Source organism: Accipiter gentilis, chromosome W (assembly GCF_929443795.1).
Source record: "Accipiter gentilis chromosome W, bAccGen1.1, whole genome shotgun sequence".
NCBI classification, from domain to species: Eukaryota; Metazoa; Chordata; class Aves; order Accipitriformes; family Accipitridae; genus Astur; species Astur gentilis.
The window spans coordinates 30,419,715-30,445,478 of record NC_064918.1 but is presented as its reverse complement, the minus strand read 5'-3'; the positions used below and the strand labels follow the sequence as shown (position 1 = coordinate 30,445,478).

At 40.0% G+C, this 25,764-nt stretch overlaps 1 protein-coding gene across 1 annotated transcript in view; it reads left to right on the top strand.

Moving 5' to 3' along the window:
• LOC126035442 (E3 ubiquitin-protein ligase UHRF2-like) overlaps positions 1-25,764 on the top strand; it is a 174,223-nt gene that overhangs the window by 105,249 nt on the left and 43,210 nt on the right. Inside the window, exons 5-9 of the mRNA XM_049794007.1 lie at positions 8,367-8,476; positions 13,845-14,031; positions 17,839-17,962; positions 18,310-18,417; positions 24,526-24,630. Of these exons, the coding sequence (XP_049649964.1) occupies positions 8,367-8,476; positions 13,845-14,031; positions 17,839-17,962; positions 18,310-18,417; positions 24,526-24,630 (634 nt within the window). The remainder of the gene's footprint in view (positions 1-8,366; positions 8,477-13,844; positions 14,032-17,838; positions 17,963-18,309; positions 18,418-24,525; positions 24,631-25,764) is intronic.

Below are 25,764 nucleotides of genomic sequence, written 5' to 3'. Positions count from 1 at the left end.
TAAAGACATTCACACATTAACAAACATACATACACCTATAAATTTCAACATATGTCCACACACCCACACAAAATCTTTAACATAAATTTCCAAACATTCACATCATACAATCATCGCTCCAGTTGACAACCTTTCAGCAGGTGCAAAAATAAACCAAGCGCAATTGCGAGGGGGTCCACTTACCCCATAAACCAAGCGCAATTGCAAGGGGGTGCGCTTACCCTTCTCCTGCCTCTTATATACCAGTCATCAACAGGTCCGTCTCCTGGCTCCCGATACTGGGATGCAGCGATCACCCCGGATTTGCTCGATCTACCCCCAAGATCGCTGGCGGCTGCTCTATCGGTCAGCAAATCCCCCCATACAGGGTACCCTCCTCCCATACGGGGACTACGCTGCACACCAGATGTCTCTGTGCGATTCACCAGATGCCCCGGCCTGTACAATTTACAGGCTCCCTCTGAGACACATACCGTTTGGTCCGTGGCTTCAGGAGGTTGTTCTCTGCTCCCGCGGTGAGCAGCTGGCAGCGGCTGGCAGCGGACGCTCCTTCGAGGAAAGTGCTCAAGGCGCGCCTAGGGGCATCCACTCTGCAGTCGGTCCCACAGCTGAGCAGAGACTCTCCTGGCTGGTTCGTCAAACTGACGTGCGGAAAACAGACTCCACAATCAGTGAGATTGTAAAGTAGGTATGTTCATTCAGCGCTGGGCAGCACAGGGGGTAGTCCCACAGTCGTGCGCGCCCGACTCGGCAGTTCGCCTCAAGTTTATACAGTCAAGTGTAACATATTCACAATACGCCTATACCTATGCATGACCTATCCCCGCTTCATATTAAAATTAGCTCCGAGAGGTCATTTCCATAGTGTCCTCTCAACTGCGCCTGCGCAGTGCCTCTTTATGGTGGTCGTCTGGTGGTCACAGAGATGAAGATAGATGACTCCTCTTCGTCACCGCTAGTAACCTTTTTCCTTGTGCAGGCTCAGTGATTTCTTGGTATTCACCCAAGCTGCAAGACCAGTCTTAGCTGGCTCTTGGGGCCTGCTCCTGCTTCTTATCAGGAACTGTCTCTGCCTCATTGGCTGGTTCTTGGGACCAGCTCTTCTTATCAAGGACTGTCTCTACCTCAGCTAATTTCAACAATGTAAGCACTAAACATCATCTTTCACCCCCCTTTATTATGTCTACTGAGATTCTTTTGACTCCCCTTGTCTCAGTCCCCCCTTTTCTAGAAAATAGGAAATTCTTTTACTATATTTAATCCTAGTGCTTCTAATACATTGTTTCCCTATCTGGCATCCTGTCAAAGTATTTGTTGGTCTCAAGTTTTCGTCGTAACTGATTCTTTTTCCATTCACTGTAAGAGTCTCCTGTACTCTTACAGCACAAAAAGCCACATCGAACCACTATGCAAAGGACCACAGACAAGAGAATGATGATTATTATAGTGACAAACAAATGCTTTAACCATGTCAAATTTGGCAACCAGGAGGTTAGTTTTTCTAATATGCCTGTCAAGCCCCAAGAAGTGTCATCTTGGGAAACTTCATGTAGTATTTTAGTCCTTTCCCATATCTCCTCAAGATCTGTTTCAATTCGTTGGTTTTGATTGATATAGGTACAGCAAGTTTGGTTTATAACTACACATAAGCCCCCTTCTTTCGCTAAAAGCATGTCCAATCCCATTCTATTTTGGAGTACTACTTTATTTAGGGATTGTATTTCCAGTTGCAGCCCTCGAATTGCATTAATTGTAGCACTTTCTATAATCTCTAATGTAGCAGATATATTCACGATAGCTTTCTCCAACTCGCTTGCCCCTAAAGAGGGGATTAACCATCGGACAAAACTATGGTACCCAGTACCTCGAATAATTAGTGGGTTTTCAGTCCGTTTTACACGGAGCCAAGGTGTTCTCAAAAACCCTCGGGGAGGCGAAGCTCCCTCAAATATACTGATCTGAGGTGCAAGGTACCCCCGAACACAGTGTCCCTTCCAGTTCTGGGTTAAACTCTTTCTGGCCCTGCCATCCCCACAGAGCCACCAGTATCTGGGCCCTGTGTTGCATCTTGGACCGAGATGCGTCTCCCTTCTGTCTTGTTCTTGCCCCTTCTTTCCTGGCTCCCTGTATTGGTTTTGTTTGGCAAGGTTTTGGTAGCGGGGGGGGGGGGTTACAGGGGTGGCTTCTGTAAGAAACTGCTGGAAGCTTCCCCTGTGTTCGAGAGAGAGCGAGCCCATATTAGCCGGCTCTGAGACGGACCCACCGCCGGCCAAGGCCGAGCCAATCAGTGATAGTGGTAACGCCTCTGTGATAACATTTTTAAGAAGGAAAAAAAGTTGGGACGGAGAGAAACTGCCGCCGGAGTGAGGAGTGAGAACATGTAAGAGAAACAAGCCTGCGGACACCAAGGTCAATGAAGAAGGAGGGGGAGGAGATGCTCCAGGCGCCGGAGCGAAGATTCCCCTGCAGCCCGTGGTGAAGACCCTGGTGAGGCAGGCTGTCCCCCTGCAGTCCAGGGAGGTCCACGGTGGAGCAGATATCCACCTGTAGCCCGTGGAGGACCCCACGCCGGAGCAGGTGGGTTCCCGAAGGAGGCTGTGACCCCGTGGGAACCCCGCGCTGGAGCAGGCTCCTGGCAGGACCTGCGGATCTGTGGAGAGAGGAGCCCACATTGGAGCAGGTTTTCTGGCAGGACTTGTGACCCTGTGGGGGACCCGCGCTGGAGCAGTGTGCTCCTGAAGGACTGCACACCGTGGAATGGACCCATGCTGGAGCAGTTCGTGAAGAACTGCAGCCCGTGGGAAGGACCCACGTTGGAGGAGTTCGTGGAGGACTGTCTCCCGTGGGTGGGACCCCACGCTGGAGCAGGGGAAGAGTGTGATCAGCCCTCGTCCTGAGGAGGTGAAGCGGCAGAAAATAACGTGTGATGACCATAAACCCCATCCCTGTCCCCCTGTGCCGCTGGGGGGGCTTGGTGGTGAAATCCGGGAGGGTAGTTGTGCCTGGGAAGAACGGAGGGGTGGTGGGAAGGTGTTCTGAGATTTCATTTTACTTCTCATTACCTTGCTCTGGTTGATTTGTAATAAATTGAGTATGTTTTGCAAATTGAGTCTGTTTTGCCCGTGACGGTAATAGTGAATGATCTCTCCTGTCCTTATCTCGACCCGCGAGCCTTTTGTTATATTTTCTCTCCCCTATCCAGCTGAGGATGGGGGAGTGATAGAACGGCTTTGGTGGGCACCTGGTGTTCAGCCAGGGTTACCCCATCACACTCCCCCTTTGGTTTCCGGATATAATAGAAACTGATACTTAAGTTCAGTCCAAGACGTTCTAATTTTCCTTTATCAAAAGTTCCCAGATTTTCCGCAAGGCTACAATTATCCATGTCTCCCCAAATATTATCAGTAATATTTAAGCAACGGCCAGTAATTAAGACCTCTTTAGGGTCGGGCACCTCCAGATCAAAGCTGGGTCCCCGCTGGGTATTTCCCTTTCCATGAAGGCATGATCCATTCCTTTCTGGCCCGTCTTTTATAAGAGATGTCCAATTTGTGGTCGGGATTCCTAAAAAGGGGAGTTCCATGTTCCCCCAAGGAAGGGCATTACATACCCAACAATCTGATAAATTTAGTACTTTCAAGATACTCTCTGTCATATTTCAATAAGTATTTCGATCCCAAGCCTGCCCCTTGGACAAGGTCCAACTCAGGAGCATGACATTCAATGTCTCACAAATTTGAGCTTCAAAGGTCCTTTTTCTTGTGAAGTCCATTGTCCTTTGGGTGCCTTCTTCACCCTAGTGTGATGGATCCAGGCGTTCTGTTCCTTGGTATTAATCACGGTGAAGGAGGTAAGTAATACTTGAAATGGTCCTTCCCACTGCAGCTCCAGAGTTTTTTCTGTAAGAGACTTTTTATACACATAATCTCCTGGTTGTATATTATGTACAGGCCCATCCAAACCTTGTCTCAATGGAATATCTCATTGGCCAGTTAGGGTCAGCTGTCCTGGCTGTGTCCCCTCCCAACTTCTTGTGCTCCTCCAGCCTTCTTGCTGGCTGGGCATCAGAAGCTGAATAATCCTTGACTTAGTCTAAACGTTCCTCAGCAACAACTGAAAACATCAGTGTGTTATCAACAGTCTTTCCATACCTAACTCAAAAACAGCACTATACCAGCTTCTAGGAAGACAATTAACTCTATCCCAGCTGAAACCAGGACACTAAGTGTTCAGGCTTCATTGATGTGTTAATAGCTTATATATGTGGCCAATTAACTATGACAGTATGCAGAAATCAAAATTTTCTGATCCTTGATGTTTCTTATGATTCATCCAGGTATAATTCTGAGTTACCCCTCTCATTCATCTCAGTCAATGGTAAAAGTACAAGATAAACTTCCTGGAAATGATAAACTTGTGTAAAGAATATGCTTCAATGGGAATTACTTGATTTCAGATAACTGGGTTTGTAAAATCAGTCCGTTAGTGTTAGTGTTAGTTATTAATTGTTTTCAATAAAAACTGTAATTTATCATGAGACACTTATTTTTACATGATTAATTATTTGTTAACTACTTAAGAAAAAAACTTGGCAGGCAGTAAAGGGAGGCAGAACACTTGCAGTTGTTCCATTCACTGACTCTTTCTCTCTTCAATATTATGTTTAATAGGGCTTGAATATTTGATTCAAAATAATACAACTTTTTATTGATCTTTATTGCTTTTGACAAAGGTGTCACTGAGTTGCTGGCACAATGACAGGAAATAAAGGCATTTATGTTTACACTGTATATAGTGATGGTGTAGAGTCAATAAAACTTGTGATCAGGAAAATATATTTTTTACTGTATTTTTGACATGTATATCTGTTATGTGGTATTTCTTTACTCATTTCTCAGTCAAATCCTAGTGGAAATGTCTTGAAAAATTTGTTATCATTACTTCATTTTTTGGGAAACCAAGAAAAATTAGAGAACATTATCAAAGAGAAGAGCAAATCCGAACAAAGACCCCCCCAAAAAAAGCATTGCAACAGCTGATCTAACCATATATTAATAATTCTCATTTGTTCTGTATCTGCACTGCAATTAAATTTTGTCATTGTAGTGTTTCTAAAGCTTATCCAAACCAGACTTAATGTAGCTTAAATACAAATATCAGCAAAGCTGTGATGCTATAAGCACAGATCAAGTCTGCTGAAGACTGTAGGACTCTTATATGACTCTGATCATACTTCATTATTTTCAGTTCAGAGCAGTCATTCCTGTTTCTCTGATACCCCAGAGAACTTGCCAACTCATTTTACAGTTTCTCTGAAATTCATCTATTCTTCCTTTCTTTAGGAAGTATTTTTTTAATGGGGAAAGCAATTATTAGTAATTAGGGTGTCCTGGTTTCAGCTGGGATAGAGTTAACTGTCTTCCTAGTAGCTGGTACAGAGCTATGTTTTGAGTTCAGTATGTGAAGAATGTTGATAACACTGATGTTTTCAGTTGTTGCTCAGTAGTGTTTAAACTAATGTCAAGGATTTTTCAGCTTCTCATGCCCAGCCAGCGAGAAAGCTGGAGGGGCACAAGAAGTTGGCACAGGACACAGCCAGGGCACCTGACCCAAAGTGGCTAATGGGGTATTCCATACCATGTGACATCACATCTAGTATAGGAACTGGGAAGTGGGGGCAGGGAATCGCCGCTCAGGGACTAGCTGGGTGTCGGTCGGCGGGTGGTGAGCAATTGCCCTGCACATCATTTGTACATTCCAATCCTTTTATTACTACTGTTGTCATTTTATTAGTGTTATCATTATCCTTATTAGTTTCTTCTCTTCTGTTCTATTAAACCGTTCTTATCTCAACCCAGGAGTTTTACTTTTTTTCCCGATTTTCTCCCCCATCCCACTGGATGGGGGGGAGTGAGTGAGCGGCTGCATTGTACTTAGGTGCTGGCTGGGGTTAAACCACGACACCTGGAATTTCAGTTTCTACAGATTCTCTTACTGATGCTTATATATATTCATGTGGTATAATTCCATATCCAAGATAATATCTTTTTTTTATTTAATACCTTTGGTACTTGCTGCTTGAGCTTTGAAGACACATTTTTGTTGACATGCAGAATGTTACTTCAGGTTCATTTCTCAAAATAGCTCTCATAACATAGTGGCACGTGGTCTAACAATTTGATGAAACATTCTTGACCAGCTCTATTAAAGTTCACTTGTCAAAAAAACCTGTCTATAGACTTCTTGCGGACACATGTAGCTTATTTCCCTATAGGTAATAAAGCTTCTTAAAGGGAATCCATGATTGATGTGATTTAGAGCCACTCACCATTGTGATTATACCCTGTCCAAAGGTCCTAGTTGAGATACAGTAGCTAAATTCAGCATCTAAGTAATCATAAACAGCAAGGTTGGAAGGGATTGAATGAGTTCCTCTTAGACCATTCTTTAAGATAAACTGTACCTGTTGTTATTTCTGAAAGGCATTTGTCTAACCTGTGTATTGGGTTTGTGTGGCAAGGTTTTGGTAGGAGGGGAGTTACAGGGGTGGCTTCTGTGAGAAGCTGATAGAAGCTTCCCCTATGTCTGACAGAGCCAATACCAGCCAGCTCTAAGACGGACCCGCAGCTGGCCAAGGCCGAGCCAATCAGTGATAGTGGTAGCGCCTCTGTGATAACATATTTAAGAAGGAAAAAAAGGTGCAACGGGCACAGAAACGGCAGCCGGAGAGAGGATTGAGAACGTGTAAGGGAAACAACCCTGCAGATGCCAAGGTCAGTGAAGAAGGAGGGGGAGGAGGTGATCCAAGTGCCAGAGTGGAGATTCCCCTGCAGCCCGTGGTAAAGACCATGGTGAGGCAGGCTTTCCCCCTGCAGCCCATGGAGGTCCACGGTGGAGAAGATATCCACCTGCAGCCCATGGAGGATCCCACGCCGGAGCAGGTGGTTTCCCAAAGGAGGCTGTGACCCCATGGGAAGCCCACACTGGAGCAGGCTCCTGGCAGGACCTGCGGATCTGTGGAGAGAGGAGCCCACAGAGCAGGTTTTCTGGCAGGACTTGTGACCCCGTGGGGGACCCATGCTGGAGCAGTGTGCTCCTGAAGGACTGCACGCCATGGAAGGGACCCATGCTGGAGCAGTTCGTGAAGAACTGCAGCCAGTGAGAAGGACCCACATTGGAGAAGTTCGTGGAGGACTGTCTCCCGTGGGAGGGACCCCACGCTGGAGCAGGGGAAGAGTGTGATGAGTCCTGCCCCTGAAGAGGATGAAGCAGGAGAGACAACGTGTGATGAATTGACCGTAACTTCCATTCCTCATCCCCCTGTGCCGCTGGGGTGGGGTAGGTAGAGAATCTGAGAGTGAAGCTGTTCCTAGGAAGTAGGGAGGGGTGGAGGGAAGGTGTTTTGAGATTTGGTTTTATTTCTCATTACCCTACTCTGGTTGATTGGCAATAAATTAAGTTAATTGTCCCCAAGTGGAGTCTGTTTTGCCTGTGATGGTAATTGGTTGAGTGATCTCTCCCTGTCCTTCTCTTGACCCACAAGCCCTTTGTTATATTTTCTCTCCCCTGTCCAGCTGAGGAGGGGGGAGTGATAGAGTGGATTTGGTGGGCACCTGGTGTCCAGCCAGGGTCAACCCACCACAGCCTGTTACTAAAGACATCCTTTTCTTGTCCCTTCTTTCTTCTTTTCCTTCTCTCCTGCAGCCAAAAATTCCATTTTACTAGCTACTAGGGAAAGTCCCATTTGTATCTGCAATGCCTGATTTATGCTGAAATTGTCAGTACAGTTTATTTCTCAACAAAATTTTGTGGTACTAGTTTAATACAGTATGCTTCAGAATTTAAATAGATGCTTACTAATAGCCAACAATTTATTGAATTTGTATGTGTTTTGACTTTTCCATATAGATCTGTCTAAATTTTAAGATGTATTTATATTTCTATATTTTGCATTATACACACACACACATGTGCGTGCACAAACATGCATGTATACATATATACTTTGAATTCAAAGTTTCCTGTTATTTAGAGGGAAAATGAGGCATAACTGTGTTGGTTGAAGATAAAATCACTGTTGTGGTGTGTATTATATTAGAAGTATTCTTAGAAGAATCAAACTGAACAATGAAATGTTGTGTTGGGATGTTCTTCATCTCTGCTACTAACTAGACTGTACACTGTGATTTGCTTTTGCTATGTTAGAGCACTGCATTGAATTGTGTTTATGAAGTCAATAAAAACTATTTTATCATTGATAAAACATATGCCAGTTAACTATATTTCTTTGCTTAGGGTTTGGCAATTATAGAGGCTAAGACTGAGAAACAGAGTTCAATGTACTTTACTATATTTTTATTTTACAGAGGCCCAGAAGATGCAATAAATGACTGCAGAATCCTTTTTATAGAGGAAATGTACAAGATCGAAAAGCCAGGAGCTTATCCACTGACATTTGGAGATGGAGATTTCAAAAGTATGCACTTTTTATTGTATGATTAAGACTTTTAGTTAAATATTTGAATGGCATTAAAAAAATTAAGGGATTAGAGCACAGAATTAATTTAATTAAGGTTTCTTTTGTGTGTAATAAAAGAATTGTTATTACACAGATTTTTGGTTTGAGATGTTTTTACTATAATATAACTTTATTATATGGCATATTGAGAATAAATATAATATATCAACACATTAGTGCTATGAATATAATCTCATAAGCAGATAAATGGCTGATATTTTAGATGATCTGTATGGAGTGAGTTCATAGTCTGAGATAAGTTCCTAGGCAGGTATCTGAATCACAAAACTTGCTATCATAAGTGACATCTCAGTTGAGTTCTTAACAGATGCGAAGACTGAAAGAGTTGATACTGCTATCTCTAACCCTGGCATTATCTAAGAATGAAAAATCATTAGCTGTATAGAGCAAGAAATTGTCAAGCTTGCTAGAACTATGACAAAAACAGATATATTTGATTTTAGATTATTATTTGACCACTTATGTCCTTCTGAACACTAAATACACCATGTCTCCTCCCTGCCCCCCCCCAAAGGGAAGTTCTCTAAAAAGCAGTTTAACATTGTATCCTAAGTTTAAAAATATGTGAAAGTTAAAGAACAGGAGTTATAAGACAGTGTTTATGATGGGAAAACTGAGAGGTTCATCTGTGGCATTATTGATAGATATTACTGAATTTTAAAAGCAGCAAATTTATCGCAGTTTAGTTTTCATTTATAATCTAAGGCTAATATTTGTGTCATTGTATGTAGTTGTCATTAATACACAAGACTTTATTTGCAGTGTACTATTAAAGAAACGATGTTAATCAGATTTTTTTTTTCATTGTTTATTATTTATTTTTATCAGTTTAGTCAATGAAAACTAACCATCCATTCCATTTATGTTCTTTTAGTCACTTTAAGGGTGATTCTCAACATTTTAAAATAATTTTTGTGATAAACTGACAGTATGGGAAATTTTTAAATTTAGAGATAGTGTAAAACCAAATTATATCTGCTTTGCATTTATATACCTAATTTTTATATATATATATAGAGTGAGTATATTTCTAGTTTATAAAACTGGTTTTGGAGGGTATGTAAATTTGTCATGCTTTATTTAATTGCATATGCCCACCCCTACAGTGCAGTAGAATTAATTTTAAAGTTCAATGTAAATGATTACTTTGTCACTAACTTTAGGTCATGGATTAGGCTTCAGGCCTTATATATTTTACATTCTATATTTTCCTGCACTGGTTCCCTGTTTTATTTTACAAGAATCAAGTTTTCAGTTCCTTGTTTTCAGTTACTACTGTCATGTCTTATTTCTTTAATTGTCTCCTTATTTGTAACCTGTTCTCAAACCTCTCACATAATTGATATCTTTGTATAAATCTGCACCTATATGGTTTTTATGCAATTCTTCATCCACTTTTCATTTCTTTCAAGATTATTTTTTAGAAACCATCATAATTAAGTGTAACACAACAATATTAACTTACATTTTAACCTCAAAGATTTAATTGTTAATTTACTGCTGGCTATGTAACTTTATTCCTTCGTCTTCATCTACTTTTTTCCCCCCAAAGTCCAACTTCCTCATCACACTACTTCATTTCCGCCTGCTGTTCTTCTGATTTTTTTTTTTTTGTAAGCTGTCCTGAATTTGTTCTGTGAAGCACAATGCACTATAGTTTTCTTATGGCTCAACTGATTTCTTTATTGCTCCTCTGTATTTGCCTCCATAGTCCTACTCTACATTTTAAAATTAACCATCTAAATACATACAGCTCACTTTTAGTTTATTTGTATGCTAAGAAAAACAGTAGACTGGTATTTTAATAAAAGTAGCTAGAATTCAAAGAGAATGAATTGGCCTGAAATGTTCCATGAGTTTGTTATGGAGCAGGGTCAGAGAATGTGCTGAAATTAAGAGCTCTAGAACATATTTTAGATGTTTTTATACAAAACAGAACTGGTCATCAACATGTTACTTTAACTTCCATCAGAATCTAAATTTGTACTACAAGCATTAGATAAGTTTTTTCCTACAAAAGAAGGGAATATGAAAGAACCTATGCAACTAAATTTTATAGTGGTGGTAGGGTTGAACAGGCTCATCTCTATCCAAACAACAGTACAAATAAAATCAATGCAATTTGAGTTATTAAACCAGTTTAAAATAAAAATTGGAAAAGGATGTTTTCTGGCCCAGTCCTTCCCCTTCCTCTCACTGAGTTTACTTTGAGGTTCCTCTGTTAGAGGACATGAGGAAACTCTTGCAAATTGATTGTTATCAGTAATAAAAATAGCTATATATTTCATTTTTCTCATCTATCTTAAACTTTTTATTGTATCCTTTTACCTTTATCCTAAAGTAATAGTAGTAACAGGAGCCAAATGTTATCTAGTAGGCCTCAAGATATATTACTTCTTTTAAAAGTAAGAAAAGGCTATTCTTAATTTATAGCATTTCTGACAGTCTAGAGCTACTTAGGAGCATCAGAAAACAGTTTTGTTTATCTAAGTGAATGATATAATTAAATATTGCAGTAGTTCCAGTAACCAGAAGATCAAGTTGTAAACTTCATAGGATGGTTAAGAAAATGCGATATGGGGAAAAGAGAAGCTAATTTAATCTTTGACTCCTACTACTCATTTGTCCATTATTATCAAAGGTTTCTTGGTTCTCTAGCTCAGTGGATGCCAAAGTGGGGTGCATGTACCCCAGGGGGTGTGCAAGACAATCCATTGGGGTGCAGGAAGAAAATAATTTTTGTCCTGTTACAAAATAAAATAAAATAAAACAGTGTTTAATTAATCTTTATCTCATCCTTTTTTAATTTCTGGTTTTGTGTATATTTTATAATGTACACAATATATTAGTAGAGTAGTAGATGTTTATAATTTATAAATAAATATACATATATTGAGGGTACATGCTCAAAAGTTTTTTACTGATGGGATGTGCAAACAAAAAAATTGGAGATCACTGCTCTAGCTTCCTGCTTCCAACCCAAACTCTCAAACTATCATTCCAGTTCCTCCTTTTCCTCTGATTCAAGGCCCATTTATTCACTGAAGTAAAAAAATGTTCCTTCAGCCATCTGGAAGTGCCTCTGGTCATCACATTACTTAGTTGTTGTTCTTATTATATCCTGTATCACATCATCATAATTTAGTTTGTCAGATTCACTTCTGTAGTCTTTCTTGATGGTTTTCACACAGAAATACTCCAAAATTGTTTTCCTGTAATGCTATAGTTCTTTGAGCTGTGGTCAAGTGTTCTTAAGTCTTCTTTTCCTTCTAAACTTATACTTGTTCCAGACACTTTCTGTAATAGTTAATTCTGCTACATGTATTCAATTTAACTACTCTCTCCTTTGCATCTAATATAAGACTATTAAATTATTCTCCTTTTTCTATAAAGGCATTTCTTACCTTAGCTGAGGAACCAGTACCTATGCTGTTACTATACAAAGGATATGTTGGTCCAAATTCCCAGACGAGCAGAAACAGAAGGGTAGCATTAATTCCATTTCTGTAAAAAGAAACTGTATGAAAATTGGTGATCTGGGATCATCTGTTGTCCTTGATTAATAATTCTTATATCCATCTGGATATTAATTTTTTAGAGGGATGGAGTTTTTCTCACTTGTAATTTGCTTTTCATAGATATTAAGCTATCCATTTAGAATTTATTAATATTTACATTTAAGAAAACTCCTGCTGAAGAATTGTCCTGGTTTCAGCTGGGATAGAGTTAACTGTCTTCCTAGTAGCTGGTACAGTGCTATGTTTTGAGTTCAGTATGTGAAGAATGTTGATAACACTGATGTTTTCAGTTGTTGCTCAGTAGTGTTTAGACTATAGTCAAGGATTTTTCAGCTTCTCATGCCCAGCCAGTGAGAAAGCTGGAGGGGCACAAGAAGTTGGCACAGGACACAGCCAGGGCACCTGACCCAAACTAGCCAACGGTGTATTCCATACCATGTGACACCATATCTATTGTATAAACCAGGGGGAGTGGGGGCAGGGGATCGCCGCTCGGGGACTAGCTGGGTGTTGGTTGGCGGGTGGTGAGCAATTGCACTGCGCATCATTTGTACATTCCAATCCTTTTATTACTGCTTTTGTCATTTTATTAGTGTTATCATTATCATTATTAGTTTCTTCTTTTCTGTTCTATTAAACCGTTCTTATCTCAACCCACGAGTTTTACTTCTTTTCTTGATTTTCTCCCCCATCCCACTGGATGGGGGGGGAGTGAGTGAGCGGCTGCATGATGCTTAGTTGCTGGCTGGGGTTAAACCACGACAAGAATGCACCAAGATCCGATCTGTGGGAAGAGTGTACAGGTGGAGTAGTGGTAGTGAGGAATCAGAGAAGCTACTGATTGGTCACTTTCATTGTTGCTTGTACACGTGGCAGAAGAAATTCCATTAGTCCAGGGAGTCAAATGCCTCATTATAAAAGTGCCACTTTCAAATAGGGACGGTGCTCATATGTGTAAAGAATTGAGTCCTATTGATGTAGTAATGCATAAAAGCAGTAATCTGGTCATTTACAACACTAATGTAGGCTGATCCAAGTGCTTAAGTTTCAGTAAACCAACATAATTAAACATATTCTTTCATTTGGCTGTTTGAATTAAGAGGAAAAAATTATTTATTACTAAGAATAAAGAAGAAACTTGTCTATTTTTTCAGATTTAAATAAAAATTATCTTGAATTGATGAAATTAAAATTAAACTGTATTATTCTTTATTTATCAACCCTGTGCATTTTTTTTCAATTGCGACACTATAAAGGACTGTAACTTCACAGTTCTGCTCAAGTTCTACAGACAGTCCTGCCAGGGCAACTTGCAGAACAATATCTTCTCATGACCTAGTCCATCAAAATGAGTCCATTCACATTAATGTCTTAATTAATGACAGTGAATTATGTTGCCACTGTTTGAATGTGTAGAGCTATTTTCTTTCTTTTTTACATCCCCCACACCCCCATCCCCTGATGGCCGGGGTAGCAGAGCAACAGGCTAGGTTGCAACCTAACCTGGAAAATGACAGTGACCCTTTCATAAATGTTAAGCTGAAGAACACAAGTTGATATTGACAGTAGCTGCTTAGTCAGGTAGTAATACATAAGTGTTATAAAGGTATAAACTGTTCCTGTTGGCTTGATCTTTTTAAACCTAGACTTCATTGTCATAGCAAAGCTACTACATCCATGGCATGTTCATGTGGGCACACATATATATATTCTTCTGCAATTATGTTGTATTTATAAATGTGAAATCAGTTTTCTAAGACCTGTGGCTTTTTATCTTTTTTTGATAGGAAAGAGTGGCCCTGAATGCAAGCACTGCAGGGCTGACCCAGATAAGGAATGTCGCTTTTGCTCCTGTTACTTGTGTGGTGGAAAACAGGATGCTCACATGCAACTCCTTTGTGATGAATGTAATATGGCTTATCATATATACTGCCTGAACCCTCCCTTAAGCAAGATACCAGAAGATGAGGATTGGTAAATATACAAGGATGATTTACTTATGTATATTCCCATTCTACACAAGGTACCTCTTTGTTATTTGCAACTAGAGGAATTACTGAAGAGCTTTTATATTTCTGGTATGTTTTTCATCCTTGCACTGTATATAAACATATTTACATTTTATGTTAACATTCTATTTATAAATATAATTGGTATTGAGCATTACTGATCATTACAGAATTTCAGAAATTAGCTTGTTCAGTTTATGACTTTTGTGACATTAACTGTTATTAGACTTAATTAGCACCACCTACAGTGGTGCTTCCCCAGCCTTTTATTTGGGCTTCATTGTTGCTTCTCCTTTAATCCTTTTCTTTCCTCTCAATCTCAGCTCTTGTTGCTGCCTCCTTGCCCTTCCCTTATCCTATAGCTGCCTCATTCATTTTTTCTGCTGTGAGAAAACCAGTACCTCACTCCTCCCCATTTCCAGTAACTCTAGCACCACCAGCAAGAAATCCGAACTAGTAGGGCCTTGGTGGACTCAGCTAACTCCATTCTGAGCTGACTCTGCATGGAGCCAGCATCAGCCTGTTGAAGCTTATCATCTTGAGCTCCATGCCACGTCACCTGTATCAGTTATGTGCAACTCATACCATTTGTACTTATAACCTGCTTGTAAAATATATTAAATGCTAATCTTTTATAAGTGACTTATAAATAGAACTTTAGAATTATGTTTTTCCATTATGAATACATCAATAGATGTCTACAGGCATGTTTTAAAGAAAACTTTGAACTGCACTTTGTGATAGATTTTAGTAGAACTACACACTTCAAATAAAATATTTTAAGTACTTTAGAACTTTTGACAATCTATGGAAGTAAATAACTTAGTGTACTGTATTAGATCATCTGCCTCATACTGAGTAAGTTTGTTTATAGTTCAGTGTCTAATGCTCTACCTTTTTTCCTGGGCTAATATATTTGTTTCCCCAGACTCCAGTTATATTTATACGTATGTGAAACTTCAGTTATGACATTTGGTGAGGGTTTTTTTCATTGTGTACATGTGCACAATGAGAAGCTTCTGCTGATTTAAAAGGAAATAGACATTTCCTTTTGAATATCCTGAACTGAAAATAATTTTACTCATATTTGCTCTGTTTGGAGAAACTGCTGAATTTGAACACTATCTAGAAAATATTTTCAATACATATTGCAAATATGTATGAGTTGTTGGGACTAAATATAGCAATTATTGTCCATGTGCTTCCCATTTCTTGTATATGCAAAATGATTGTGTACACAGGTATATATAATCTTTATTCAGCAGTCTTTGTTGGGCAGCATGTGAATCCCAGCTATCCCCAGGTTTTCTACTTTTGTGCACAGAAGACTAATCTGCCCCAACATCCATTCACTTCCTACTAATTACTTATGGAAGTGAAATGAAGATCTTATTGCTTCCAAATCATGTGTTGGAAAGCGTTCTCTGCTATAGCACTTCAGAGTTGGTCATAGTCAAACAGTGTTCTGTGACTGTGCTTGACTTTTGGGTATAACAACTGAAAAGTTTTTTAACTACAGTCATCCAGAATATTAAAGGGAATATTATTTAGGATCCTCTGACAGTGCATCCATTCTTCTTCAGGTCCCCTTACTCCTAAAAGACTCTATATCAGTACTCCAGCAGCAAAAAGTAATTTTATGTTCCAAAATTAATCACAACAAGGTTACAAAAAAGAAAGTAGACAGGCTCCAAGTTTAATTTTTTAAAAAAGAACAACCCTCAAAATGTGTTTGAACAGGAAAGAACATAGCCTGAATATCAATGTCCACGTGGAGTTTGCCTAGCGGAAAATTATGGAAAATTTCTTCTTTACCTTTAAATTGAACAGGTATGATTTGAAAATCATAGAATGGTTTGGGTTGGGAGGGACGTTAAAGATCATGCAGTTCCAAACTCCCTGCCATGGGCAGGGATGCCTTCTACTAGGTCAGGTTGCTCAAAGCCCCATCCAACCTGGCCTTGAACACTTCCAGGGAGGGGGCAGCCACAACCTCTCTGGGCAACCTTTTTCCAGTGCCTCACCACGCTCACAGTGAAGAACATCTTCCTTACATCTAATCTAAATCTATCCTCTTTCAGTTTAAAGACATTACCCCTTGTCCTATCACTACATGCCCTTGTCAAAAGTCCATCTCCAGCTTTCTTGTAGGCCCACTTTAGGTACTGGAAGGCTGCTATAAGGTCTCCCCGGAGCCTTCTCTTCTCCAGGCTGAATAACCTCAACTTTCTCAGCCTGTTTTCATAGGAGAGTTGCTCCAGCCCTCTGATCATCTTCGTGGCCATCCTCTGGACTTGCTCCAACAGGTCCATGTCCTTCTTATGTTGGGGGCCCCAGAGCTGGACACAGTAATCCAGGTGGGGTCTCATGAGAGTGGAGCAGATGGGGACACTCGCCTCCCTCAACCTGCTAGCCACGCTTCTTTTGATGCAGCCCAGAATGCGATTGGCTTTCTGGGCTGCGAGCGCACATTGCTGGCTCATATTCAGTTTTTCATCCAATAATGCCCCCAAGTCCTTCTCCGCAGGGCTGCTCTCAATCCATTTATCACCCAGCCTGTATTTGTGCTTGTTTTGCAGGCATTGTTTTAAAATTATTGTTTTAGTCTATATTTTGCAATTTTTAGAAATGTAGAATACTTTTAAGTTATTTCTTGGTTTTGTTGTAATAAGCTGCTTTAAGAGTACCAAGACCCCAAGTGTTTAACTGAATTGTGAATTGTGACTGTGTTCTGCAATAAGTATCTATGAATTCTAGGTTGCAAATAAAAACATGATTTGAGGTAGCTCCCATCTTCTTAGAGGGTTTAGAGCGTGTACACGGGCAATTCTTGTGAAATATCTGTACACAGTGACTTGTTGCCCTATGTTAACTAGTTTTTCTGTTCATACTCAAAGATCAAAGGTATATAGTAAAAGTAAGGAAGTAGTAGTAATCTAAATATATTATTATTATTATAGATTAGACTTCTTCCACTAGTGACTTTTGGAACAAACTCAGCCCATGGAAGCCAGAAGCAATGGCAGTTGCCTTTGCCTTGGCACTCCTGGAGCGGGAAAAAAGTGCTGTTAGAAGCAGTAAAAGGATCTGTGTGCTCCCTTCCTCCCTTTGCCTTAGCCACTCCTATCCTTTTTGTACTGTAATGGTTTTACGGTGTCTGGAATGAGTTCCAATGCCATATGAGGCAAAGAAATATATAGAAATGGAGTTTAATACTCTTCCCATTTGTTGAGTACTGAGTCACATTCCTGATGCCTTAGGCATGGTAGGGTAGTATAAGGATGCATGTGTACATGTATGCATGTTTTGTGGTACCCTAGGGCTGTTCCACATCCAGCTGTGTGAAGTGAGATTTGGTGCAGTAAAAGCAGATGATGAGTGGGCAGGATGTGGAAATTAACCATGAGTATTAGTCAGCAGTATACTCTAATCTCATTTCTCCTCTCCCTTATGTGATCTGAACAAGCAAGGAAAGGAAGAGAAAATGAGGAGGGAATACAGGAAACATGGGGACCTCTCGTACATCGCATGAGAAAATGTTTCACCTCTACCACCCTACTTAAAAAAAAAATTCTTGTTTTAGAAGTGGACAGTATTTGTTTTTGTTGAGTTTATTTTTTCAACCCAAGTCCTCAGCTTTTAAAAACTGTCATATATTTGCTAGCTTCAAAATATTTAGTCAGGATGAACAAATTTGACACTATTTTGCTTAGAAGAAATGTATTGCCATTATTACTAAGTAATAAAGAATTTACTGAAACTTTTGTTTTAGGTATTGTCCTTCATGCAAAAATGATTCTAATGAAGTTGTAAAGGCTGGAGAAAAACTCAAACAGAGTAAGAAGAAAGCAAAGATGCCATCTGCCAGTACTGAAAGCCAGAGAGACTGGGGCAAGGTAGAGTATATTTTAATTTAAAAATAGCTCACCATTCATGTATGTGTTACATCTTTAACTACGTTTATATATGCATTACACAAAATTCAGTACAGGACTGAACAGACTGTAAAGCAATGTTCAATCCTGTACATCATCTACTGAAATTTAAAACATCTGAAGAATTATTAAGATGACTAGAGGTAAATAAAGAAAATTAATTAATTAATTAAAACTGCTGTTGACAATTTTTATATTAATATATTTTGAAGTGTTCACTATAATGGTTGGATGTCTTGGCATCCACATCAGCTTTTATAAATTATTTTAAATATGATAAAATTAATCCTCTCTGATGTGTTTTTTAGGGCATGGCTTGTGTTGGTCGCACTAAGGAATGCACTATTGTCCCTTCTAATCACTATGGTCCTATACCTGGTGTCCCTGTTGGGACAACCTGGAAATTCAGAGTTCAGGTATGGTTTTAGATTTGTAATTGAAATAAATCTGAATAATAGGTACAGTTTGGGCACAACAATTATTTTTGGATTGGTAATTGTCATGTTCACTAAGAATAGAGTGTATTTTAATTATAATATTTGAAATACTGCTAACTATAGTGGAATTTGAATTATACTGATTTGAAAATTCAACTTAATTGCAGTTGTAAAAATAGTACTTACTATTTTTAAAGGGGAACCTGCTATAACTGGCATGGACTTATATTTTGCCTGTTAAACTCTCAACTGAAATAATTAGAGGAAGTTGAATATTTTCTGAAGTCTACTGCTATGGAAGATGAACCAATCCATTGCACTTATGGATATAGATTATACAATTCAGAAAATATTTGACTGTATCCAGTGGTGTCTCTAGCGCTTATTAGCTGGTCAGGATCCCCACTGAGGACCACTGTGCAGGTGCAATACAGTTCCTGTTTCAGTGCATACTTCTCTTCCAATGTGTTGTGATGCCACGCTTGGTGCTAGTGTGCATGCTATCCATACTCAGCACATGAAAGAAAGAACATTTTACTGAGGGTTCTAAAGTTCTGGTGGGGGTGGACCCCACTGTCCCCAAGGTAAGCGCCACCTCTGATTGTATCACTATAAATTGATTACCTGTTCCTTTGGGTCATACACAACTGGCATCAGCACCTTCCTTTAGGCTGATGAATGTTTTAAACTAATACAAGCCAGTATTGACTACTGAAAGAAGCAGTCCACCCAGCCATGTCCACTTCTTGCACTGTCCCTTCTGTTTTCTATCAATCACAAATGTTTCTCAGGCCATAAGATAAACTATATTGGAAAGTAATCTGACAGAAAAACAATCCTTTGTGGAGGAGGGTAAGTTTCCCAATCCATTTCACTTTGTGGTTATACAAATACTGTGTCAGCACAAAGGGGGCAGGAATGAGAAATGTGGAGAAGAAGAACATATTTCAGGAGTATTCCCACCATAGCCAGAGGAACAGCCAGAGACTTTCTCTTCCCTTTGGGGAAGAGAGACATGACAAGAATCAAAAGCCTCTTCTAATGTGTTTTCTGAAATCTTCATCCCACTCATTGCCTCCAGAGAGAGTACTTATAAAAAACCCTGGTTTTCTTATGGAAAATGGGTGTCTGAATAATTTTGGGTTTGGTATGACATACAAATCTTCAGGCTAAAATGGTCAACAGAAGAGGTTTTGCCCCTTAGCAACAGTTTTCAGTTTCTCCCCTTAATAGAATTCACAGTGAAACAACTGAATACTAAACAAGTTCCCTGAATCTTGTCTGACTGGTGCTAATGTGAGCACTACCATCAATACAGATATTAGAGAATAGCAAAGCAAATTAATTTTCTAATGTAAAATTGCAGTGTTAGTGTCAGTTATTCATTAATTTTACACACTCGATTGAGAAAGTTAATGTCTATTCTTATGGTTTTTGTGATATTTTGATTTATCCCTACCATATTTGAAGAACTTCTCTGTGAAGCAAACTGAAATAAATACTTCAAAACATATTTATATTCTGAAAAAGTACTTCTGTAATCATTGATCTTTAAATTATTAGTTTCCAGGTAAATTATATTCTCTTATATAGGGGAAGTGTTAAAAATCAGTTCTGCAAACTCAAGATCTCTGAATCAAATTTTATTGCTACTGGATCAGCCAGTATCAGCAGGAATAAAAGTTAGGATTTCATCTCTTTAAGGATTCCATCTCTTTAAGGATTCCATTGGTGGAATAGATCAAATAGATCCCAGAACTTTCAGGTGCTGATTGCAAACAGGAATATAAGTAGAGAGGTTTGTTTTTCTCAGAAAATTAAGGAGATAAGACTTATAATGTAGGGTGTAGATATTAGAAGAAGAGTTATTTGTACATAATTATTTAACAATGACTATGTATTAACTATATACTTTTTAAAAATATCAACATTTTCCACATAAAAAGTTACACTTTTATTTCTGATTTGACTGTTCTTTTATATGAAAATGGGTTCTTAGCAGATTTATGAGAATTTAGAAGGAAAATGCTGTAAATGCTGTCTCATGGTTTTCTTCCTTTTTTCATGCAACAAGCTTTTAAGAATATTTAAATGTGATGTATTATATATTATGTGTGGTTATGCAGTTAGAAGGCTTACAACTCTCTTTTTCCTAGAAGGAAATTGACTTAGAACTGTTTCTGGATACAGCATCCAAAGGGCAGAAATCTAAATTTTAAGTCAAATCCTAGATACCTCATGAAAATGAAAGAAGGGAGAGAGGAATGAATGAAATGACATTTAATGGAATGGCAGAGAACAGAGTGGCAGTGAGGCCTGTGCTGTTCAACATGTTCATAAATGGTCTGGAAAAGTTGACAAATAACTGACAGTTAAGTGACAATGCTAAGTTGTTATGGATAGTAAAGATGAGAGGGGGGGAAATCACAACTTTTCAAAGCTGATAAAGGGCTTTCAGCTAATTATTATTATTTAGGAAAGAGAATTTGTAATAGATCATTTTTAAATATGTCATCTTTGTGCTCAGTAGTGGTCAGAAATGTAAATCAAATGTTAGGACTTCTTAAGAAAGGAAGAGGAAAAACAATATAATTATGAAGAACAAGGATGGTTAAAAGTATGGAATGGCTTTTGTACAAAAATTGTATGAAAGATGGTATGCTACAGAGGTCTATTAAAATTGAAGAAGGTGAATAGGGAACAACTGTATGTTCTTTTCTGATGAAAAAAAGTATGTAGCCTGGGAGGAATACAGAAAAAATTGTCCGAGCAGCCAGGGATCAGGTTAGGAAAGCTAAAGCCCTGATAGAATCAAATCTGGCCAGGGACGTCAAGGGCAACAAGAAAAGCTTCTATAGGTACATCAGTGATAAAAGGAAGACTAGGGAAAATGTGGGCCCTCTCCAGAAGGAAATGGGAGACCTGGTTACCTGGGACATAGAGAAGGCTGAGGTATTCAACGACTTCTTTGCCTCAATCTTCACCGGCAAGTGCTCCAGCCACACCGCCCAAGTCACAGAAGGCAAAGGCAGGGACTGGGAGAATGAAGAACCGCCCACTGTAGGAGAAGATTAGGTTCAAGACCATCTAAGGAACCTGAATGTGCACAAGTCCACAGGACCTGATGAGATGCATCTGTGGGTCCTCAGGGAACTGGCAGATGAAGTGGCTAAGCCACTCTCCATCATATTTGAGAAGTTGTGGCAGTCCAGGGAAGTTCCCACTGACTGGAAAAGGGGAAAGATAACCCCCATTTTTAAAAAAGGGAAAAAAGGAAGGCTCAGGGAACTACAGGCCAGTCAGTCTCACCTCTGTGCCTGGCAAGATCATGGAGCAGATCCTCCTGGAAACTATGCTAAAGACACATGGAAAATAAGGAGGTCATTGGTGACAGCCAACATGGCTTCACTAAGGGCAAATTGTGCCTGACAAATTTGGTGGCCTTCTACAATGGGGTTAAAGCATTGGTGAATAAGGGAAGAGCAATGGACATCATCTACCTGGACTTGTGCAAAGCATTTGACACTGTCCCGCACGACATCCTTGTCTCTAAATTGGAGACACATGGATTTGACGAGTGGACCACTCGGTGGATAAGGAATTGGCTGGATGATCACACTCAAAGAGTTGCGGTCAATGGCTCGATGTCCAAGTGGATACCAATGACAAGTGGCATTCCTCGGGAGTCGGTATTGGGACTGGCACTGTTTAACATCTTTGTTGGCAAAATGGACGGTGAGATTGAGCGCACCCTCAGCAAGTTAGCCGACGACACCAGGCCAAGTGGTGTAGTTGATATACTTGAGGCAAGGGATGCAATCCAGAGGGACCTTGACAGACTTGAGAGGTGGGCCCATGCAAATCTCATGAAGTTCAACAAAGCCAAGTGCAAGGTCCTGCACCTGGGTCAGGGCAATCCCAAGCACAAATACAGGCTGGGCAATGAATGGATTGAGAGCAGCCCTGCGGAGAAGGACTTGGGGGCATTATTGGATGAAAAACTGAATATGAGCCAGCAATGTGCGCTCGCAGCCCAGAAAGCCAATCGCATTCTGGGCTGCATCAAAAGAAGCGTGGCTAGCAGGTTGAGGGAGGCGAGTGTCCCCATCTGCTCCACTCTCATGAGACCCCACCTGGATTACTGTGTCCAGCTCTGGGGCCCCCAACATAAGAAGGACATGGACCTGTTGGAGCAAGTCCAGAGGACGGCCACGAAGATGATCAGAGGGCTGGAGCAACTCTCCTATGAAAACAGGCTGAGAAAGTTGAGGTTATTCAGCCTGGAGAAGAGAAGGCTCCGGGGAGACCTTATAGCAGCCTTCCAGTACCTAAAGTGGGCCTACAAGAAAGCTGGAGATGGACTTTTGACAAGGGCATGTAGTGATAGGACAAGGGGTAATGTCTTTAAACTGAAAGAGGATAGATTTAGATTAGATGTAAGGAAGATGTTCTTCACTGTGAGTGTGGTGAGGCACTGGAAAAAGGTTGCCCAGAGAGGTTGTGGCTGCCCCCTCCCTGGAAGTGTTCAAGGCCAGGTTGGATGGGGCTTTGAGCAACCTGACCTAGTAGAAGGCATCCCTGCCCATGGCAGGGAGTTTGGAACTGCATGATCTTTAACGTCCCTCCCAACCATTCTATGATTCTATGAAAAGGAGGGGGCATCAAATGAAATTATCAGGTTCTAGATTAAGAATGAATGGAAGTAGCACTAATTCACACAATATGCGGCAATACTGTGAACTCTTTCCTGTAGGATATTGTGAAAGCTAAGAGTGTGCAAGAGTTCAGAGCTCAAGTAGATAAATTAATAACCATTAGTTGACTTTTCTTCCATGAAATGCAAAGATTATGCCTTTGGCTCAGGAAATCTAAGCCACACACAGCTGGAAACTGAGAAAATATACACATAAATATCATTGTGCACTTGCGTAGTCAGTTTTCACACTGACCAGCTATCTGGTTTTATTTGTTGACAGAAAAGGGATATTTGACTAGCTGGAACTCCGGTTTGGTGCAGTTTGATGACTGTTAAATTCTTATGACAATAGCAAAGCGATTCAAAATCTTATAAAATTGCATAAGTGTGTGTGTGGAAGTACCGGAGTTGGGCAGAACTGGAAAAAGAGAAAATGTTCAGAGATTAAGGAAGGCTGTAAATGTGATTGCATTTTCCTGAGCTGGTTAACTTTTAACAATACTTGACATAATTTTCACAAAAAAATTTTGACTCACTCTGATCTTTCTTTGTGGTGGGTTGACCCTGGCTGGATGCCAGGTTCCCACCAAAGCCACTCTATCACTACCCCCCTCAACTGGACAGGGGAGAGAAAATATAACAAAGGGCTCGTGGGTCGAGATAAGGACAGGGAGAGATCACTCACTAATTACCATCACGGGCAAAACAGACTCGTCTTGGGGAAAATTAACTTAATTTATTACCAATCAGACCAGAGTAGGGTAATGAGAAATAAACCCAAATCTTAAAACACCTTCCCCCCACCCCTCCCTTCTTAAATATATTATCACAGAGGCGCTACCACTGTCACTGATTGGCTTGGCCTTGGCCAGCGGCAGGTCCATTTTGGAGCTGGCTGACATTGGCTCTGTTGAACATAGGGGAAGCTTCCAGCAGCTTCTCCCAGATGCCACCCCTGTAACCCCCCACTACCAAAACCTTGCCACGCCAACCCAATACATTCTTTCATAATTATTTACACAAATTTAAAATACTACTGAATTAGGAAGATAATCTGTATCTTCTTTGAGTTGGTCTAAGCAACCATGAATCTGGTCTTAAATGTTGCTTATGGCAAGAATCGTGAATATTTTTCCTAAAGGACGAAGTGTACCTATTCATCTTTGTGTCAGCACTGTTCTATATTGTCCTTTCTTTTCATTGGATGTCTTTCCTTTTGTTTTTTTTCTTTCCTTAAAATAACCTAAAAAATTCATAATTTGTTTTCCTTTAATGGCAATCCTGTTACACAAACATACTTATGGAAATAAATTATAAGCAGAAAATTTATTGCAGAAGACCAGTTGTTTCAAAAAGGTTTTTTAAAATTTTTTTCTTTTTTAATACTCAAGGTCAGTGAAGCAGGTGTTCACAGACCCCATGTTGGTGGAATTCATGGACGCAGTAATGATGGAGCTTATTCACTTGTACTAGCTGGAGGATTTGAAGATGAAGTGGTATGTCATTTACTCAAATCACTAATAGGTTACATTAAAGTTTATAAAGATGACAAGTGGTGTCTTGCTGATCCTAAAATTAGTACTTATGAAAATATCAGTATGCAAAAATTACTACTACCCAGTATCTAATTTGCTATGTGTTACTATTTTTAGAATAAATTTTTAAATAATTTTTTCTTAAAGAATATTCTTAGTCTCATATTAATTACATCTGAATTTTAGAATGTTTATGGAAGTCAAGTTTCAATGTGCTTATATAGTCTGAATTTATTATCATTTAAAATCTTAAATTTTACAAGTAACAGAATAACAGAATCATTGAGGTTGGAAGGGACCTTTTGAGAGGGTCTAGTCCAACATCCCTGCTCAAGCCGTCTCCTAGAGCAGGACTGTGTCCAGTCAGCTTTTGAATATATCTATGTATAGAGACTCCAGAGTCTCTCTGGGTAGCCTGTTCCAGTTTTCAGCCACCCTCACATTTAAAAGTGTATCCTTATGATCAAACAGAACCACCTGTGTTTCAGTTTGTGCCCATTGCCTCTTGTCCTGTCTCTGGGAACCAGTGAAAGGAGCCTGGCTCATCCTCTTTGCACCCTCCCTTCTGATATTTGTACAAATTGATGAGATTCCCACTGAGGCTTCTCCTCCCTAGGCTAAACAGTTCCATCTCTCTCAGCCTTTCCTCTTACGTGAGGTGCTCCAGTCCCTTAATCATCTTAGTGGCCCTTCATTGGACTCTCTCTAGTATGTCGATGTCTCTCTTGTACTGGGGAGCCCAGAACTGGACACAGGACTCCAGGTGTGGCCTCACCAGTGCTGAGTAGAGAGGAATGATCACCTCCCTCCATCTGCTAGCAACACTATGCTGCCCAGGATATCATTAGCCTTTCTTGCCACAAGGGCACATTACTGGCTCATGTTCAATTTGTCCAGCAGGACTCCAAGGGCCTTTCCTGCCAAGCTGCTTTCAAGCTGGTGGGCCCCCAGTGTGTACTGGTGCCTGGGGTTATTTTGCTCCAGGTGCAAGACTTGATATTTCCCTTTGTTGAACTGCATGAAGTTCCTCTCAGCCCATTTCTCGAGTCTGTTGAGATCCCTCTGAATGGCAGCACAACCCTCTGATATATCAAG